This window comes from Oreochromis aureus, linkage group 19, assembly GCF_013358895.1.
Source record: "Oreochromis aureus strain Israel breed Guangdong linkage group 19, ZZ_aureus, whole genome shotgun sequence".
Taxonomy (NCBI): domain Eukaryota; kingdom Metazoa; phylum Chordata; class Actinopteri; order Cichliformes; family Cichlidae; genus Oreochromis; species Oreochromis aureus.
Window position 1 is genome coordinate 11567756 of NC_052960.1, and position 21548 is coordinate 11589303.

Genomic DNA, 21548 nt, shown 5'->3' on the forward strand with positions numbered 1-21548 from the left:
GGAGAACTGATAACCGTGAGAACAGAATACTCTTAGACTCTTACAGATCTCTTAGAGAGCATCTTTTGCAAGCACAAAGGTGCACATGTGCCACCGACAAAACACATGCACGCACGTGTGTACGCACAGCCGAGTCTTTGATGTTAATTGCCGCAATGTCATTCATGATGAGTCAGTAAACCAGAGGTGTCGGTAGAGCTATTACACAGTGCGTGAGCGCGTGTCCACGATCCTCACCGCACCGGTTCCTTCAGGGGAATTTAAATGCACCACGGTGGTCATCCGCCTGCCACACCCTTTAGAGTAAACAAAGGCGGACACAACTGAGCCACGATCCTTGGGCGATGACCGAAAAATCTCAGGGCCAACAAACGAGTCTGATGGTATTTACAGAAGCACGGGGCGTTGCTGATGCTGAGCCTTAATCATATTTGTTTGTGAAACGTGCTCGTTCTAATAGATTAGAGGTTATCTCCCAAACCGCCCCCTCACTTTTACGCACACATGCGCAAGTTTCGTGTACTCCTCTCACACACTGCACACGTACACATACCGAAATCTACCCCTTTGTCTTGGTCGCCTCACGGCGGTAGCCCCGAAACAGGAATTCAGCGGGGAAAGAAGCAAGTGTGTGGACCAGACTGTCTCCTCCCCCCACTGTAAACGCACACACCACGATTCTCCTCCCCCTGTACCCCCACCTCTCCTCCTCCTCCACACCCCTGCTCGCCCCCCACGCCTTTGTGTGTGTATGTGCGCTCTGTGAGGCTGACTGCGTAACCCGAAAACCGTGTGACGGATGCTGTGCATTTAAAATCAGATTTTATTTTTTTAATTTTGGGGGGGAATTTCTTACTTATTACTGTTTTGTATTTTATAGGAAAGGGGGAACCTGTTTGGGCAAATAAAGGGGAGGAACCGGGTGGACGCACGTGAATCTCTCACTTTATTCAAAGCCAGGAAATTTAAAGGAAAGGAACGCGTTACCAGCAAGTGCGGCAAATTGGACTTTCCACCATCAGCAACCCTCCTCTCTCTCTCTCTCTCTCTCTCTCTCTTTCGCCATCCCTGCTCCTTCTCTGTAGGTCTCCTCACTTACTTCCATCATTCCTCTAACCTCCTATGATCCCAGAATAGCCTCACGGCGGAGCTCTCTCTAAATTTTAGTGAAGGTTTTGGATTTCGGGGTGACTCTGGAGATGGATTAAAGGGACGGTGCACCGCAAAACTGGAGCAGCACGCACGACCACGCCGAGGGGGAAGGGGGCGACGGGATTCGGTGAATTCACGGAGCCCCCGGGACAGAGGTGAGTGCTGTCCGGTAGTATAGAGGTTCTCTTCTCCCGTACGCAACCCAAAGAAAGCTCAGGAACATATATGCTTCTCCTGCTGGCAGGAACTGAGAGGCGACAGAAGAAAAATTAGCACATGGTTTTCACGTTTCCATCGTTGATGATATCATACGCAATCTGCTGATTTCTGCATGTGGAGGAGTAACTGCCCAGTGGTCATTTTAATATAGTGTTTAACCAGATTCTGGTTACTAGAGCCTTCAGTAGACGATCTAAAACAAATGAAAGCCTTTTTTAAAAATCAAAAAACCCATGGATCCTCTCCATGAAAGATGAAATCAGTATCACCGTTTACATCCATCTCAATTTATATTATTAAGATAAAGCTACATTTAAAGGACGGCTGTTTCTTTCGCTGTGAAAGCAGGTGAGTTAAACTGACCAAGGTATAAAGTCGAGCAAATAGCCCTTTGCGTATCTCTGTTTAAGGGCTCTGCAGTGGACATGGCTTTACATTAGCCAACACAGCAACTTTATTGCTGAATCCATGAATACAGTGAATGGAAAACTGGTGAGCTGTGGTTCGCCACTTCATATTCATCTCATTAATTAATTTCCAAGTTCATTTTTGTGAAAACTATGCATGAATAACAAGTAGGGAGACACCACAAATCTATGTCACTATATTATTCTGTACTGTCTTGTACTCTTCTACTTTAAATAATAGTGTAGTAACTATAGGGATGTTTTGCTTCTGCAAGCAGACATACATGGATCAGCCATTACTCTAAAACCACTGATGATGAAGTGGCTTAAAATCATTTTGCTTTGCTTGGAACTGGATCCTGCTTCTGATTTGTCTTTCTTTGGCATGTGCCAGCCCCTTCAATTAACCCCAAACCCCCTTACCTGCAAAGGCACTCCCCAATGGCAGCAGCCTCCCTCAGCAGAGCAGTACCCTTCGGCAACTGCAAAAGCTGCTCAAAAACAGCCCAAGGAACAGTACTAAGAGCCCAAAGCACCAACCCAGCTTGCAAACTCCCCAGATCACAATCCAATTCCCGCAACCCACAGAAATCCACCGCCAATGTTCTGATACCAGACATCACAAGAAACTCTCAGCAGTCAAGAGTACATGCCCTGATGGGTCTGACATTTTCTGGCAGCACAAGGGCGGTGTGTACAGTATAATAGGCAGGTGGTCTAATGTTGTGGCTGATGCTGTGAAGTATGTGAAAAAAATTCCCTTTTGAGAAATAAACTGATTTTTTGTTTTTGTTCCCATTTGATTCAATTTAATCCCCACCAAAAAATCCCTCATCTCATGAACGCTACTGAATGAGTCCCCTATACTGTTCTATTTTGTAGTATAGAAGTAGGTTATATTACAGTGCTTGAGTGATTATTTATCAGTCAGTAAATAGAAAATAAATTTGATCTGATCACTAACCAGTTAATTGTTTTATATATGTTTTTAGCAAATCTCACTGCATAGCCAGTTGGCTTAATGTTCATGAAAGTGAGACGTGAAGATGCCAACCTGGGCTCTGGGAGAATGTAATGGCCAATTTAGACAAAAGACACAAAGATAAAACAATAAGTTCATTCTCACTTAATTCAAACTGTCAGCCAACACTCTTTTCTATCAAACAAACAACGACAGGATGTCTTTTTTAGAAGAATTAAGCTCAGTTCTCCAAGAGCTTTTACAAACATACCATAGTAGCTGCCCTGGAGGATTTTATAGTCACCCAAGACCTTTTCAGTCCTGTAGGTTTATCCTTTAATTTGTCATCCATCCATACATTAGCTCACTATCTTTAACCCCACCCCTGTGCTGATGCTCCCTGAGTCATATATTTTCCTCAATGCCTGGCAGACTGTTTCTGCATGCCATGGGCTATACAACCCACTTCATTCACAGACATGCACACAGACAAGATGTACACAAATCGCTTAAACTATAAACACACTCAGACACTTTGCAAGCACAAGCATAGCAGCTCAAACTACAAACAGTGCAGCCACACACACACACACACACACACACACACACACACACATAAAGGATACGCCTCAGAGGATGAATGCTGGTGTAATAGATAAACGACCCCCATTTCTTCAGTCAAGAGGCTCATTCGGTGCATGTTTGTGTGTGTAATGTGAGTTGGGGTGCGGTTTAAGTGCTGACTGGAGTAGGTCACTGAGACCAAGCTGCTGGGCGAGTGAGACCCAGACCCCAGCGTCTTCCTAAGCTGCTTTTAGCTACACTGAAATCCATCCATCCCAATATCCCCCCCCGTCTATGATCTTCACCCCCTTCCTACCCTCACAACCAGACATACAAATACACACACTCACACACAGAGACACACACACATTTGGCTTTTTTTTTTTTTTTTTTTTTGAAATATTTTTTTTCTTTGATCTGTGCTTATCTTGTCCTCTTCTCTCGTTTCCAATACATTTCTAGCAGTCATGGAAATTAGACTGTAGAAGTCTTTGATTCTTTGCGCCTTACATTGCCTCAGGGTCAGCCCCCCCCCTTATCTTCGAGAGAAACAGAAAGACAGAAAAAAAATAAAAGAGGGAGGAGATTAAAAAGGGGAACGAGAGAGGTGTGCAGAAAGAGGGACAGGTGGTGAAACGTGAAATGATGGAGAAGGCTGAAAAGGCAGAGATGGGGATGTGCTGAGAAATGATACAGGAGAGACCAGCGAGACAGAAACAAACAAGAGCTCAGCAGAAGTACTGAGATGTAGAAGGTGACAGAGGTAGAAAGACTTACAGAGGCCATGACAGCTTTCAGAAAACGTGAGTTTGTTGAAGGGTGGGATGGTATTTTTGGATTCAAGCTTCACAAAAACCTGGGTCTTCTCTTCTCTTTTAAACTGGACTATTTCTGTGACAAAGAAGGATATTACAAGTACAAAACGTTCATACCTCCATTAAAGACCAAAGCGCTCCACTGAAACTCATTTGAGGAAGCATAAATCCATTCAGCTGGGTCAGCAGGCCTTTGACACAAGGTGCAGTAGATTTGCATATGGGGCCACTGAGCAAGTGGCCACAGGCCAAATCTCCACATTCATCATATTAGTCAGTGCATTGATTGTAATGAAGATAAATATGGATAAAACAAAGGCAAAGTAACATATAGGAACAGGAATGTTGGTATATAAAGAACTACTCCCAAAGAAAAGAGGTCAAGAGGAAAGTGTTAGTAATGTGGTAGGGAAATGAAACCGATTGAAAAGGAGAGATAAGCAAAATGGGACAAGCAGAGCCAGGAGAGAGGGAAGATTGAGAGGGAGGGAAAGGGAGAATTGGGTAGAGGACAGAGAAAGAGGGGACAGGCACTTATCGGGGGGGAATGGGGTTCTGTAGAGAGAGCTGTGAATATTTAACTCTGTTTAGTTTTCCATTCCTGCCTTTGGCGTTGGCTTGCCTCTGAGGCCTTTTGATTGCCTGCAGATTACTGATGGAAGGAGATATCTCTATATATGCATGTCTATAATTTTGTGGGGAAGATTAATTTGAAATGTAACAGGTATGTAGAATTATTATAAATACTAAGCACTTGAGTTAATGGTAACTGGACTTCTTTTAGGAGAGGCTTTTTTCAGTTAATCAATTCATTCTAATTCTTTCTAATTATTTTTCCCTATTTGTTTATTTTCCCAGTGACATAAAAATCACTTTTCAAAATATGAGCATGTTGACAGTCTTGTGTGTTTTGTTGTCTCCCTGCATTTTTGGGTGGCTGCAGCTAAGGAGGGACAACAGTCGTGCTAATCAGAAGATCGGTGGTTCAAACCCTGGCTGCTCCTGTCTGCCAAAGTATCTTTAGGCAAGATGCTAAACCCCAAGTTATTCCCGATGTATCCATTGGTGTGCAAGTGTTAGACAGAAAGCACTTCAGCATAGAAAAAAGTGCTCTGGCTCTCTTGCACAGTATCTGTTTTGTCTTGCCTTCCTCCTGCAACTGGTCGAGCCAGATGGCCACCCCTCCCTGAGCCTGGTTCTGTCTGAGGTTTCTTCCTGACACTGGGAAGGGAGTTTTTCCTTCCCACTGTCAACAAGTGCTTGCTCATAGGCAGTCGTCCGATTGTTGGGGTTTTCTCTCCATTGTTGTAGGATCTTTACCTTACAATATAAAGTGCCTTGAGGCGACTGTTGTTTTGATTTGAAAAGCACTATATAAGAACCAGCCCATTTACAACGTGTATTCAGATAAAATCAAAATAACAACTTTGGATATTAAGTGTGCAAAAAATTAGACTGAGTTATTGAATGTTTCTGTGGTACTTGCATTGATAAAGCAACATTATACCATAATTGCATAGAATACCTTTAATGTCTGTGTTTTTTATTAGTACAATACTCTAAAACTATAATGCTTTCTAGTTCATACAGAAAACTTTGCAGCACCAACCGGTCTTTGACAACTTTTCACCTGTTGTTTCATTCATAAGTCAGGGCCTGGCAGACTTTTGAAACATCTTTTTGAAGCTTTAGATTGATGATTGATGGTGGAAATCCATGAACCTGCTCTGAAACTCCACTCTGACATCTCTTTGCAATCTGTTATCCCAACAGGCTGTGACTGGTCCCACCCCAAGATGACATCCCCCAAAAATAAAGCCAAGAAGAAACCACCGAAAGACAGCATGACACTGTTGCCATGCTTTTATTTTGTAGAGGTATGTGTCACTAGATCAGATGCATGAATGAGTCACCTTTTTAAAATACAGATGCTTGTTTGACATTTCTCACTGCATTTATTGAATTAGTCCCTACTGAATCATTCCTTTTCTGTACAATGATACCAACAGTGATTGCCTTGTGTTGATTGCATTTGGAGGCATCTGACATCTGTTGTAAAGCAAGCGAGACGGGTATAACTTGCCCTTTTGTGTGTGTTTGAAAGTGTGTATTTGTTTGTACTGAAGACGAAACATTGGATGAATCACCTTTTTCCAAGCAAATATTAACTGCGAGTCACTCTTTGCTATGTCCTTGGTCGCGTTCGTGTGTGTGTGTTTGTGTGGGTGCATGCATATCCAGCTCCCCATCGTCCTATCCTCCTTGGTGTCCCTTTACTTCCTGGAGCTGACAGATGTTTTGTCCCCGGCGATGGTGGGCTTCCGTTGCCATGACCGCGACCTCTCCATGCCCTATGTGGAGACAGGCGATGAGCTCATCCCTCTGTTGATGCTGCTGAGTTTGGCCTTTGCTGGACCTGCAGCTTCTGTAAGTCTATATGACACACGTGAGGATCATTTGGGGTGCTAGTTTCCTGTGTTACCGAGTCCCAGAGTTACTTCAGACCGATTCATGTATCTTCATTGGATTGTGTATAAAAATATCCATCCATCCATCCATCCATCCATCCATCCATCCATCCATCCATCCATCCATCCATCCACAGTATTGCCTGTATAAAAATAGGTTACATGCTATACTTTAATAACTATTCTATACTAGTGATACCTAATAAATAGGTTAAAATTGAAAAAGTTACTCTTAAGCATATATTTCTATGGCATTCAGTGCAATGACTATCTACAATCTGTGCAGTACTTTCTGCTTACACTCACCAGACACTTCATTAGGTACACCTCTCTAGTACCGGGTTGAACCCCTTCTGCCTTTAGAACTGACCGTAGTTCTTAATGACATGGATTCAATAAGATGCTGGAAACATTCTTTAGAGAAATTGGTCCATGCTGAAATGATAGTATCATGTAGCAGCTGCAGATTTGTCAGCTGCATATCTATGATCAACTCCACCACATCACAAAGGTGCTCTACTGGAGACTGTGTGTGTATCTGGTGACTGTGGAGGCAATTTGACTGATTTTGTTTCTTGCTTGGTGGTTATGGGTGTGTGAATGTTTTGTGTGTTTTTTTTCTTTTTATGTGACATTTTTGTGATTTTCTGCATATAACCTGCCAAGAGACTGCAGATGTAAATTAGCTTTTCAGGTGCAATGCATCAAATGGCAACATTTATCTTAATATTATACATGGTCCTGTTTTAATTAAAAATAATGAAAGAATTAAACTCATTGTCATATTACAGAAATGAATTTGAAGATCATCAGAGCTGTGTGTCATATGTTTCCTAGCAGAAGAAGCCAATAGATGATGGATACACTGTCTGAACTGCTGAGAAAGGAAAGATCAATGCTTTCATATTGTTCACAGCAAATTACAACCCCACCAACCAAATGTGTAACACAGCAGAAACTGAGACTCATCAAACCAGGCACTGTCCGATTTTAGTGAGCCCGTATGAATTGTAGCCTCAGTTTCTTGTTTTTAGTTGATGCGAGTGGCAACTGGTCTTCTGTTGCTGTAGCTCATCTCCTTCAAGGTTTGACATATTCACATTATTTGAGCTACTGTTGTCTTCCAATTAGCTCAAAGCAGTCTGTCCATTCTCCTCTGTCTTCTGGCATCAACAAGGCATTATCGTCCAAAGAAATTCCCTTCACTGGATATTTTCTCTTTTTTGGATCATTATCTGTAAACCCTAAAGATGTTTGTGCAGGAAAAACCCTTCAGTTTCTGAAATACTCATCTGGCACCAGAAACCACACCAAAATCCGAGACATTTTAATAACCTTTCTTCCTCATTCTGAGTTCTCAGTTTGAACTCAAGCAGGTTGTCTAGACCATGTGTACGCATGTAAATGCATTGCTCAATGCTTTTATTTGCCATGTGATTGTCTGATTAGATGTTTGTGTTAATGAGCAGTTCTGTAAAACCTTTTTGTAATTAAAAATATTTTTCTGCCACAAGTTTATCCATATTTAGATATTATGTAATATAATTTGACTTGTTATAGTAATACTCTGGTGCCCTGTTTCCAGACATCCAGTTTCTTTTGGTATTTTGGGATTGTTTTAATTTGAAAATTGATTGAAAACTTATTAGAGCATGATTTACAGGCTGAACTAAAACAACATGTTAAATGAACCTAAAAAGTTTGAGTAATAATTATATTTAGGTTTTCCACTGAGCATTTAATTAACATTTAATTAACTCCTTATATGAAAGTGTTGATTAGCTCTACCAGAACATAATCCTGTCACAGATTCAGTGACCTATTATATGTCTGATGCTTTGAGGGTTTGTGAGTGCTGCACATATACATCCCGCAGATACACTTGTGCATATAGACAAATGCATAGATCACACAAATGTACAGCTTGTCAAACACTCACAAAGCAGGATAAATGTAGACACTAAATATATACCTGACATTCCCATGCACATCATCGAACACGCCACAGGCCCTCCAATCAATATGCACACTCACACCCAGACGCACACATTCCTAATCCTTCAGCAGACCTCTCCAAAACTCATCTATCATTCTGACTGAAAGTGATCACTGTTCAATAGCACCTTTGCTCCATTCTCTCTACAATGCATTGTTTCCCATCGATCACAATATCTTGCATCTGACAATGATAGATTCAAACTTTTCAAATCTTTTTCTTTTTCATTTAGACTCTTAGTGGTTTGAAGTGTAACGAAGAAAGACTCCATATCTTTTATTCTCCTTTTTTTTCTCTCCCTCTGTCTGCAGATTATGATGGGGGAAGGCCTGATGTACTGCATGCAGTCCAAACTGAAGACTTGTCCAAAGTCAGAAGGCAGCATAAATGCTGGAGGCTGCAGCTTCAACTCCTTCCTACGCAGGACCGTGCGATTCGTCGGTGCGTATAACTGCCAGTCCTTCTGAGTGTTTGGGCTGCTTGCAGGAGTTAAAGCCACACTGTTATTCAAAGCACAGTTAGTTACATGGTGTAATAGTTGAAGGGCATCTCTGAGGACACATGTGAGAACTCTGCTTTTCTGGTTTTCTTTGTATTGTCACTACCCAAACAAGCAATATAAAATAAAATAGTCATATTAATATTCAATTCAATTCAATTTTATTTATATAGCGCCAAATCACAACAAAAGTCGCCTCAAGGCGCTTTATATTGTACAGTAGATAGCACAATAATAAATACAGAGAAAAACCCAACAATCATATGACCCCCTATATTAATACAATGAACAGTTTATCAAACTGAGGTCAATGGAAGATGTGTAGGTTAAATTTTGTCCTTTATGCAAACCACAAAGTTAGAGCAAAATCCTGTTGTTCTTAAGATGAATATCAGTTTTGGCTCTGACAAATTATTCATCCTTCTGAGCCTGCAACTTTATCCCCGTTTTAGAGTAGAGAAATAAGCTAATTACATGCATTAAATGAAGGGTGGCTTAAAGTGAAAAAGGCATGATATCATACTCTACAGGAAATATCTTGAGGCTGACTTTGAGCTTTGAAGTGAAAACAGTAATTAATTCACCTTGCCAAATTTCTCTGTCTGCGGGAAAGCTTCAAAATGTGACAAACTGAAGGCTTTTGGTGTCACTTAAGGTCGGAGCAAATTAAGCTTAGTTTGCGCAACTACACACATTCATAAATGAACATCTCAATGTCTGGAAACCACCAGAGGCTTTTAGTTCATTTACTAAGGTTGCCTTACTATCTCTTCCTCTTACCTCTCTCCCTCAGGTGTTCATGTATTCGGTCTCCTGGCAACAGCCCTGGTGACAGATGTCATCCAGTTAGCTACTGGCTACCACGCCCCTTTCTTCCTTACTGTCTGCCAGCCTAATTACACGGCCCCGGGAGTGTCATGTGACAACAATGCCTACATCACACAGGACATCTGCATGGGCAAAGACCAGTATGCTATTATGTCAGCTCGGTAAGGCATTCATTTCTAACTAAAGCAGAATAAACACAGAATGTCTCCATCTGCTTAAAATCAAAATTTGTATCATTGCACATATAAAAACAACATAAACGCTAATAAGACAAACAGATTTAATGAAGTCGTTAAAGTAAATCATCAGTGTACTTATACAGAGTCTTACCTGTCTTGTGCTCTGGCTCCATAGTCTGTTGCCTTGCAATAAGAATAAGGCAACTTTATGCTACCTAGTTTATTGTCAACATGCCTGCAGTTGGGTACAGCTCATAACTATACATCCTTTATCAGAAAATGTTACCCAGTGTATTGTGACAATAATGTTGCAGATTTTACTGAATAGGGTGAAACATCACTGTCTTGCAGGAGTATAGCAGACAAGGACTAATGACAACTTGCACTTGAAGGGGATAAAAAGATAAAAATAGATAGAAATGGTTACTTAAAATAATTAGGCTTTTCTTTTTAATGGCATACTTGATAGTAAAGCCAAATGTTTATTTGTATAGGAAGAGCTGCCACTCAGCTGCAGAATCTCCCTCGCAGGTGCTCTGGCTAAGTTTGGGTTTTGTGAATGCTCTTTTGCAGTGCAGTTTATAACAAGCAGACATAGGCTAGACAAATAAGCTCCGATCTATGGGTATGAGAGGCACTAAGCACACACACACACAGGAAAGATTATAGCTAAATAGAGTTGATACAGGGATAATCCTTGTAGTACAAGTGCATATGTTAGTACTGCTTTACTTGCCGGGACTCTTATTGACACAATGCATTCTACTTGCTACTCACCTCGGTGTCTAAAGGATTAGCAAGACATGTTCTATAAAACACTTGCAGTTTTTGCCAAAACTAACATCATCTTAACCTAAATATAGTTCCAGCCTTGATCCTCAAATTCATCCTTTTCACCTAACATCACGTCATTATACGCATGCCCACCCAGAGGGCAAGATGTGTGTTTTTTTCCACTGCTTCTCAATTATTTGTATGTGAAAATGCTTCTCCTAAACCTGCTCACAAGAACAGTGGAAAAATCTCACCAGCACAGATTACCAGTGCTCAGTCATTTACACTGACACAGAAATAAGGCCTGATTAGATTAGTCATAACATTTTTAATAATCTAACAGTATTACTGGGTTGCCACTACTGCCCTGTAACTCCGACTCCAACTGAAACTAACAACCGGTGGATCGGTGTTATATAGCTTGCTAACATTACAACCGACATTTGCTTTGACAGGGAGCAGTTTCATGTCCTTTACCTCCCAAAGCAGCAATAATGACACATCCAGAGCAAAATTTGCACAATGTAATATGATTTTTTTTCTGTGCTTTCATCCTGTTGGCCGTGAAAAGGAAAGGGTTGTTCAGGGAGGAATCTATAGATCAGTAAATTGCAGCTCTGGCAGAAACTTGGCTGGGGTTTTTTTTTTTTTTGTGCTAGAAGTACCACAGAGGCTCTTGCATGTGGATTGATGTGTCCAAAACTGGCAGTGTGTCTACATTTTTTTTCTTACTTTGAGAAGTGATCACAATATTCACAGACAGAAACAGAAGGAAATTTGACAGGCCTGTGCTGGAGTTCTATGGAGTGTCCAGTGTTGACCTGCATGTTTGAATGCTGCCCAGGGCTCTGTGCCTGGAGGGCAATATGACTGAAATCTATTCATAAAATAGACCTTTAGGCCAGCCAAAGTGTAGTCAGACTCCAGGTCTAAAAGAAAACATGGCCTTTAAAGAATGCTCCTTAAATTTAGCCTGAAAAAAGTGGGAAATGATAACACAACAGTGGAAGTTAAGGGCAAACACAAGATTTCTTTCATTTAAAAAAAATAAAAAATTAAATAACATTTCTGATTCGGTATTTCTAAATTAAATTTGACCTCAATTCAATCACTCTCCCTTTAATGTTCCCACTAATGCCCAGTGGTATTCTCTTTGTGTTTATTAATGTTCACATCCAAGGACACGCACTCAGTCTGACAACTCTCAGTCGAGCAGACACACAGGTTTTAATGTCAAATGCAATCCTGGCATAACAAGAGCAGCCGCGACAGTTTTATTCAGGTTTATTCAAGAGGCAATAAACGCTCTCAGAATACACAAAGTCTTTTATGAAAACAGGAATCTAATTCTTTTTTTGTCTTTACTCTTCCGCTTCTAACTCTCCCTTTTTCTCCCTTTAGGAAAACATTCCCATCCCAGCATGCAACGCTCTCTGGCTTCGCTGCTGTATATATCTCTGTAAGCACTCCCTTCGCCTTAATTGCCGCATGTGTTTGCTTAAGTGTTGTGTATCTGCATGATGTTTGTTTGCTTGTGAATATGCGTGTGGTTTATTTGGTGCCTTTTTTTTTATGAATAGCTGATTCATTGCAACTTTAAAACAGGAGAAAAACTATATACAAGGTAACCATGTTTAGTTTGATACTTTTTCTAAAGCCTGAATGATACATTAACATTTTGTATCTTTGTCCTAGCACAACAATTCATTTTGTTTCATGATAACTATCCAGAACTTCCACTAATTCATAACAAACATTTCTGCTGGCATCATACAACTTGTATGATCTACAAACCTGCATATCAGCAGCTTTCAACTGGAATTAACTGCCATTTGATACATAGTTCATAGATTTTCAGATTGCATATTATCCTCAGGCTGGACACACATCTGACTCAAATAAAAAATAACAGTAACTGTCAGATTGAGGTCAGGTTTGGGGGTTCATTGTTACGTTCTAGTGGATATTTTTGCCATTCTGCAATCTGGCACTGACTGCAGCAGTATGTGAACTGTACGGCAAAGTAGCACTGTCATTTTTCCATGAGGTAACACCCTCCCACACATACACTCCTCCACCAATGGCTATTGCAAGCTACTGGCCATATCACTGCTGCCTCAGTGAGCCCTGTATGAGCTCATTAAAGCTCACTGGACAGATTTCTGACAAGATAAGGCAGGGGAGATGGAGAAAAGCAGCTGTTGGGTTTGTTAGCGCTACAACATGTCTGATCTTCACGCTGATGCCAGGTCATTTTTTTTTCAGTTCTGGTCATAACTGTCCAGCAAATTCAGACATTCATGTATTTATTGTGTTCAGTATAAAAACTTTTCTGCTAAATTTAACTGAAATCAAATAAAGAAGGCACCTAAGGAGATTTCTCCACAAAAGGCAGATAGTTGGTTCAAGAAGTGCCGAGAAAATCTGCATCGAAAATAACTCGCATCTCTCCAGGCTGACAGATTTTCCCACTTGCATCAAGAAAAGCAGGATTTTTATGCACAGCACTAGATAGACAAGCTTGTTAGAAAGGATATTTTTTGCGAAGCCTGCATTCTGTCACTCAGCTGTCCTCCATTTTATATAATCGAAATATGGTGTGCATGCAGAGAATGCGAATGGCCAGTAACTGTAAATATATTTTCCCCCTTTCACAGCCTGTCTTTCTCACTCATCAACTTTGCTTTACTGCCAAGGCATTTGAATTCTAAACTACTTTACCACATGAGCTAAAAAAGAAATATAAAAATAAGATCAAAATAAGTTCATTTCCCTTTTTCAAGACAATGTGAGTTATATTAAAGAGAATACTTCGAGTAAGATGAGCTGCACAGGAAACAAGTGCTATTGTATAATGGATGTCTTTGGAATAATTGTTATTAAATATGAATCTATATCCGCTTTACTTTAGCTTTTCTTAGTACAAAGGGAGATTAAAGGAGGAAAAGCCTTTATCTTTAAAAAAATACTTTTTTAACATTTCAGTATCTTAACTGTACAGATAATACTGAAAAACTTTATAAGTGCTGATCATAGACTGTATATAAGAAATTGACACATTGCCACTGTGGCAGTACCAACTGGTTTATCAGCCACTACGGTAAAGCCTCCAGTTTAGTATTTTTGCTGTTGTTATCTTGACTTTTTTGGCAAAAGTGACCATATTTGAACAGAATGGTCCAAGGAATGTCCAAGGAGCACGTAGTATTTAATTAGCCTGTTAATACAATGTACTGCATAGCCAGCCGTATTAATTGTCAGCTAATTGAATTCAAAAGGTAGCAACAATGTACACATGCTCAGTTCAGCTTAAGTGGTGCCTAACAGACAGCTTGTGGCTATTTAACTGGCTGTTACATCCAGCTTTAACTGGCACATCCTGGTTGGCTTCATTTTTCAGTCCTGGAGGTTCAGTCTTGGAGGTAACAGGCAAATTATTCGTCTTTAAGAATATAGCCTGGAGAGCCGTTTCTCCATTTATGTTAGGCTAAGCTCCAGACTTTGGCTTAATATCTAATAAACAGATATGAGTTTGGTGTTGATATCTCTTCTAACTAGCATACTGTTTTATTATTAACTGGGTAATGAAATCTACATTTGCACTACACACTCTAAAGTAATTGTCTATGTGCACCTGAGGTAAAATTATCATAATGCCTTTTAATCTTAATCCCGGGCTTCATATGTCTCAAACGTCTGCTCTTTGCTGATATACTGTGTGTGTTTGTTTCTCTCTGCAGATGTATTTCAACGCCAGCATCAACAGCACTACTAAGTTGCTGAAGCCGATGCTCGTCTTTGCTTTCTGCATGGCAGCAGGCCTCGCTGGCCTGACGCAGATAACTCAACACCGCAGTCACCCAATAGACGTCTACGTGGGATACGTTATAGGAGCCGGCATTGGAGTCTACTTGGTTAGTTCAACAAAGTGCACAAAAATATTTGCTCTTGCTTTTTTTCCAATTGCTTTACTTCTAATAATATAACTTGCTAAAAGAAATCTGAATTAATGACGATGTCTACAAATCTTCTATTTTAGGCCTATGTTTGTGAATTAAGCATCAGCATGTGTTTGGATCCATTCAGGGATTTGTTTGTCCATGAGGAGTAGTTAACCATCAATACGCAGCAGGGTGGGAATGACAAAATGCACATAAATAGATTTTCTTATTAACGTGGTTTAGTTGTTTTGCTGTGACTGAACTGTCCAATTGTATTATTCTAACAGTATCACAGCATGTGCTAACAAACGCTTCTTTCTTTCATCACCTCTCCTCCCTGTGTGGCTTCCATATATTTCTCTCCGAGCATTTTTTTTTTACTGGCAGCCTATATATAGCCTTTTCTATTACAGAGGGAAGGGAGAGGGAATGAATAATCCGATAAGAATTTTCTGGAACAATTTCACACTTCGTTTTAAGAAAACTTGTCGTTGCCATTTTCCACGCTCCCCTCCTCCTCGCCTTCTCTGTCTCTCTCGTCTTTCACTTTTCAAGAGGGGGAGTTTTTCCCCTTGTCATTAAAGGATGAAGAGAGGGGTTAGAGAAGGATTCATGCTGACCTCAGGAGAATAGCAGGAAAGAGAGATGTCTATTCACGCAAACTCTCTCCACTAATATGAAAATCTAAATTTTCCCTCCTAATGATTAAAGAAAACACAATTTCATGCTCTAGTCTTTATTTAACACCCTGAGTGGTTCTGTTTCCTCATTTATTTCTCCTTTGTCCCTCTGTCCCTTGTTAGGCTGTGTACGCTGTGGGAAACTTCAAAGCCTCGGAAGAAGATGCTCCGTCTTTACAGAGACTAGCTTCAGCACAGCAGAAGGATGGCCTGAGGGTGTTGAGTCAGAGGAGCCATGACTCCTTGTACAGGAAGACTCCCAGGGTGTCTGAAAGCAGGGAGGAGCTGGGGTTGGGATCTGGAGCACGGAGTAAGGTGAGGAGGGAGAAGGCATCCCTGGCCTCCCTCAAACGAGCAAGCGCTGATGTGGAGCTTCTGGCGACCAGTCGTCCCATGGGGAAGGAAACCATGGTAACCTTCAGCAACACCTTGCCTCGAGTTGCAAACGGCAACAGCCCCATCTCACCCTCAGAGGAGCCAGTCACCACCCAGCGTCACATGACGTTCCACGTGCCCTTCGACCCACAGAGGTCTCGGCAGCTGGTGTCAGAGTGGAAGCAGCGCTCGATGGAGCTCCGCAGCCAGAGCTCACGAGATGAGGAAGAGGGAGGAGATGGAAGAGACGGAGGAGGTGAAGGAGGCACAGCTGCAGGGGAAGGGGGCGACCAACAAATGCCGTCTTCTCTTTATCCAACAGTGCAAGCCAATACCACCACACCGACTGGAGCCAGGATGGTGGTGGCACCCCCACTTGTTCACATCCCTGAGGAGGCCTCTCGGCCACCTCCTGTTTCCCCTAAGAGTGCCAAGACCCGGGCAAAGTGGCTGTCACTCACAGAGGGAGGAGGACTAAAAGAGCCTGGAACAGGGCCCATTGCCGTGTCGACTCCCCGTGTGCCCAACACGCAGCCCAACCAGCCTCCCAGCCAGCAAAGAGTCACACAGGTGAGGTAGAAATTAGAAAATGAAAGCCTAATAATGATCGCGACGATATTATCCTACCATAATTTTTCATACTTTATTGTCACGTGGCATGAAGCCAATTCAGTTTAGACAGGAACGGAGATTTAACAGCTGCCATATGCTGTGTAAACTACACATCTATGATTTATTTTTGCTGGTATAATCAAAACAACACTGGTGGGAGCAATTTCACTGATTAGTTTCCAATATAAATCAGTCTCATAAGACTTCAAATGCTAATTATAACTACAGTTAAATCTTCTGAAAATCTTTTAGGGGTATTTAATAGGTTATTATCATGCTCTGCCATGTCCACACCAATAAATGTCCCTCTTCCTGGATAGTTGTTGTGTAATTTATTTGCAGCTGCTCTTATATATGGATTATCATGAGATTTTTGTCTCTTTCTTGCAGGTCGTAGCCATGTCAAAGCAGCAGGGTCAAGGACCTACTACTCCTTCCACTAAAACATCAGAAGGCGGCTCCTCCTCTGGTCCTGGCTCCAACTGCTCAGAGTCACCATACTACCGGATACCATCTGATCGAGACAGCTGCACTGGGAGCAACCCAGGGAGCATCGCTGGCAGCGGGAGCATCGTCACAATCGACGCTCATGCCCCTCACCACCCGGTGGTGCGTGTGTCGGCCACTAATGGCAAGCCGTGGGAATGGAGAAACACCATCAGTGGCAACATGATGGCCGCTGACCCGACGGGTGACAAACACCGTGCCGCGCTGCAGCGACAAGACAATGTTAGTCATTACCGGGACTACAGGACACTCCCAGTGAAATCAGACTCCCTGTGCTCCTCCTCGGCCAGTGGCAGTGCCGAAGGAGGAGCTGATCTGCCTCCCCCACCTTTTCCCACCTCCTCATCCCCTCTTCCGCCCCCACCTCAGCTGTCGTCATCCCCTATCCCACCACCACTCCCTCAACCATCTTCCTCGCCCTTGCCTCCCCCTCCACTACCAAGCTCCTCCCCAATGCCTCCGCCTCCAATTCACCCCACCTCCTCCCATATGCTTCCACCTCCTCACCCATCCTCTCAGATGTCTCCACCACCCCTCCCATCTTCCTCTCAAATGCCTCCCCCTCCTCACCCCTCTTCTTCCCAAATGCCCCCACCTCCACACCCATCCTCGTCGCCCTTGCCTCCTCCACCGCATCCCTCGTCCATGCCTCCACCTCCTCACCAGTCTTGCTCCAGCATGCTTCCTCCACCTCCCCACCCTGACTTACTGATAGACGGCCACAACCAGTCATTGTCCCGCACTTCCACCCTGCCCCGTCGGCCGTCTGTGTCCGCCCGAAGCCATGCTGAGCAGGAGCACTACTACAAGGCCATGCAGAACGAGAGGATGTTATAGTGAAGCGTGAAGACAAGAGACACCATTGTAAAATCACAGATTGTACTAGACAAGGGAGGACTCTTCTCAAAGAGACACTGAAGAAAAGTAGGCAGCGATAGGTAAACAGAGTTTTATGACTTTTGAGAAATGATAAAGTGGTTTAGAGATCCTGGATATGGGATTGAGGACTAGGTGAAAGTCTGGCAGAATACAAACTCAGTGGGGGGAATCTTTTTTTTTTTCCACCTCCTGCATACACAAACTACCCACAGTGTTAGCTCAGCAGCCCTCACTGAGAAAAGAACAGACAAGAAAAGAAACGGATGTTAAAAAGAGCAGGGAGCAAAATTAAAAACCCCAGTTTACCTCTGGTTTCAGCACGCACATCCTCTGTGTTTCAAAGGAGTTGAAGAGGCTGCAGCTGAAAGAGCTGAATGAATGGATTAGGATTTGCTAAATCAAGTTTCCCTTGAGAGGGGGATGAGACTCAGAAAACAAAACAACTACAGGCAATACTAGCTTTTCTTGAGGTTGAATAACTGTTTGAGGTTGCCAACCATTACACACAGAGAATTTGCTCTTGTTACTAGCTATAAAAATCATCCTTCAAAGCATTCAAAAGCTATGAGGATGCCGTAAAGTCAAGTTCAACCACAGGTTTAAGAGTACTTGCCAATAGCAACAACTGACAAAACCACAAGTTCTTACACCTCCAAATAAACAAGCCACATAACAAATTCTTACATTGGACATCAGGCAGATACACTTGCATTTACGAGAAGAAGCGGATTTAGGAAACATTGCTTCTGGAAGGCAAGCAAGGAGGAGGAGAAAGGATGATTGGATGTGGGGAGGATCGTGCACAGTTGGGCACCCCTATACAGACGTCACTGAATGGATTACTGTATCAAACATGAGAGGCAGTCAAGTGGAAAGAGAATTGTTCCTAACATGAAGAATGTGGCTGGACGCAGCACAGCAAGCCAGACAGACGGTCTGTCTTTTCTGTGCACGAAACCTTCCACGGAACGGAGCTTGAAGCCGCACTAAGGAGATTGACGTGTTTATCAAACCATGCTAGTACACTCTTTGTATTTGGCCCTCAAATACAAATGCAAATCGTAATAGTAAAGGGAATGTTAATGGAAAGCTGCCCAGCCAGTAGTGTTGCCCACCGTAACCTTGGCACAAGGTGGCTTCAGTAGGTACCAGTTGGATGGGCGAGCTGGCTTTATAGCTCAGTAAAAAAAAAAAAAACATCCTTATGAGTAGATTTTAAGTTTTCAGGTCTTGAAAGTCTTTTCACTCGCATTTTGGCTTTCACTTTGCTTCTAATTTATCAGGAAAAACAGAAAGATCCCAAATCATTCTATTCATAAATTACTAATACCTGCAAGTTCAGACTTCACCTATCCATTATCTATACCATTTTTTCTTTGCAGTATTAAGAGATTATCAACTATACCTTTTTACAATATGAGACTAAATTATTCTATTTTATATTTAAAAACTTCCCAGTTTAAAAAAAAAACAGCCAATCAGCACTATGATAAGCTAGGATTTCTTTGAAATAAATGTTGGTAAAACAATCTTAACTCAAAAATTCACTTCCTCTAGACTTTTCATCAGCAAATGTAATTTTCTATAGCTGCTGTAGAACTATAATCTTCAGATAAACTATGGCTAACATGCATTTGCTGAAGACAACCATGTAATACATTGGAAAGGCCCATAACAACTGAGCAAGAGGGCCTTGAAGTGAGATTTGCCTACTGCCATACACTGAAAAATGACTTCAAATTATAGACAGTTGTAAAGATGGATGCATCTACAGTAATGTCACCCACTGGTTTCTGAAGTCCAGTTTTGAAGTGTTTCACCATCGCCATCGTGGTTGCAAAAAAAAATGGATGCAGGTCATACTGTGAAAATGCATGCTCATTGAGGTGAATGTTGTTATAGCTTGGCAATATATACAGAATTAAATTGAATTGAACTGAATCATTGGCTAAAGACTTTAAATTGACACCTCATTAGGCAATGAGCGTGCGGTTTACTATGAGAGATAATCATCTATTTTAAAACACAGAACAAGCAAAATTTATAAAACAGCCTTAATTTTTAATTCATTATGTCCCAAAATGAGTGACTGAGCCCATAAACATCAGTCATACATCAGCTGATGGGCAACCTAAGATAGAATTTTTAGTTTTCATTTTTATACTGTCTCTGGTCAAATACATTTCAGTGAGTTTAGGCATTCAATACTTACTTAGACTTAGTTCCTCCTGCGCCGGATGGCGCATTGGGCGGCAAGGGATCGCCAACGAGCTCGGTTTGCAGCCACATCTTCAGCCTCGTCCCATGAAAGATCGACCGCTTTCAGGTCCTCAATGAATGACCGTCTCCACGTCTGTTTTGGTCGGCCGCGGCTCCGTGACCCCCGGGCGGGTCTCCACGACATGGCTAGCTTCGGTAATCGTTCCGGATACTGGCGAAGAACGTGACCGGCGAAACGAAATCGTCGCTCCAAATCCACCCGCCAGCGGTCGTGAGGCGGTGCGCTGAAGTACCTCCTCGTAGGTAACATGATCTCGATTCGAAATTTTAATGTGCCAGAAATGATATTCAAACCATATCGATAACTGATTAACTCCATTCAGTTTATCAAGAAAAAAAATGTTGTTTGAGGATTTCACTTACATAAACATTAGGATTAGGAATATGTGGCGGGCTTTTAATTGGTTTCTCAAAAAAAGCACTCTCAATACGTCATTTAGGGCTCTGGAAAACCGTGAGTGACGTTTTTCAAGATTAGTCAGAAGAGGCTGTGGTGTTATCAGTCAGTTAAACATTTCTTTAGAAATTAATAATTTCAGCCCTAATTATACGCTTCAGAGCAAGATCTGTGAGCAGGAAAACTGAGCACAACTAGTTTTGTGTTCCTTCAGTGCACTCCTGCCCTTTTTGTGTAATTATACTTTGTTGTATAAAGTTGTTATCCAGTTCATTTTTCTGTCAGCAGATATTCTGTCCAATGACAAGTGCTTTTATATTATGCCATTATTTGATCATACTTTAATCAAATACAGACTCAGACACACAGATGAAGTTGGTTTGCACCCATGCACCACAACACCTGAAGGATACATGGACTGATAATTTGTAAAGTAGGAAGAGGCTATGCTAAGTGGAACAAGTTGTATTTTGTAGTGGCGCTCCTCAGGCGAGGAGCTGTTAGATAAAGTTGCTCGTCAGTTTGTGCTGCATGTGTGTACGAGTGTGTCCTTTTTTATAACCTGACTTTTGTGCTTCGAGTCTGCGATGTTACCTTTTGACAGACAGACATGCCGGTGATCATGCTACTTTGCCCCATTTTGACTGTAAAAAATATTTGCCATTACTTAATATTATTAATACTTATTACTCCACAGTCCTCTTTTTTGGACTAATGTTTTCTATCTGTTGTGATGTGTAATATTAATAACCTCATTGAATAAAAAATAAGACTTCTTAAATACAGTTTTTATCTTGTGATATTTGAAAGCAGAGTTGGGGGGTGTATTATGGTGCGGCTGAAAATAAAGAGGGGGTCAATGCAGAAGCAGCTTACTGTTACTCTAATGAAAAAGATCTTTTTCATTGATTCCTCGAGAACGTGCTCATTCATGCACTTGCGCTCACACACTAACACAAATACGCATAGCCAGATGGATGCAGCAGAGCCACATTTGCGCCTTTCCTGTGGGCTA

At 41.8% G+C, this 21548-nt stretch overlaps 1 protein-coding gene and 1 long non-coding RNA gene across 2 annotated transcripts; one reads left to right on the top strand and one right to left on the bottom strand.

The window, feature by feature from the left end:
• The first annotated feature begins 905 nt into the window (after positions 1 to 905).
• Positions 906 to 20075, top strand: LOC116318124 (phospholipid phosphatase-related protein type 3-like). Its single transcript, XM_039603020.1, has 9 exons — positions 906 to 1307; positions 5892 to 5995; positions 6360 to 6545; positions 8894 to 9023; positions 9875 to 10070; positions 12264 to 12321; positions 14603 to 14776; positions 15607 to 16428; positions 16861 to 20075. Exons 2-9 carry the CDS (start codon positions 5915 to 5917, stop codon positions 17812 to 17814), a joined length of 2601 nt encoding a protein of 866 aa, XP_039458954.1. The 5' UTR covers positions 906 to 1307; positions 5892 to 5914; the 3' UTR covers positions 17815 to 20075.
• Positions 8988 to 20177, bottom strand: LOC120434715. The gene is made up of 3 exons (XR_005609302.1): positions 20069 to 20177; positions 9862 to 10031; positions 8988 to 9082 (listed from the first exon to the last, which is right to left on the bottom strand). It is a non-coding gene; the product is annotated as an uncharacterized LOC120434715 (long non-coding RNA).
• Positions 20178 to 21548: the final 1371 nt, after the last annotated feature.

What these genes read in the sequence shown, in the direction of transcription:
- LOC116318124 (XM_039603020.1), top strand. Translation starts at nt 5,915, where the DNA reads ATGACATCCCCCAAAAATAAAGCCAAGAAGAAACCACCGAAAGACAGC. An exon ending in TTGCTGGACCTGCAGCTTCT is followed by an intron (nt 6,546 to 8,893) that starts GTAAGTCTATAT and finishes CTCTGTCTGCAG; the next exon opens with ATTATGATGGGGGAAGGCCT. An exon ending in TATGCTATTATGTCAGCTCG is followed by an intron (nt 10,071 to 12,263) that starts GTAAGGCATTCA and finishes TTCTCCCTTTAG; the next exon opens with GAAAACATTCCCATCCCAGC.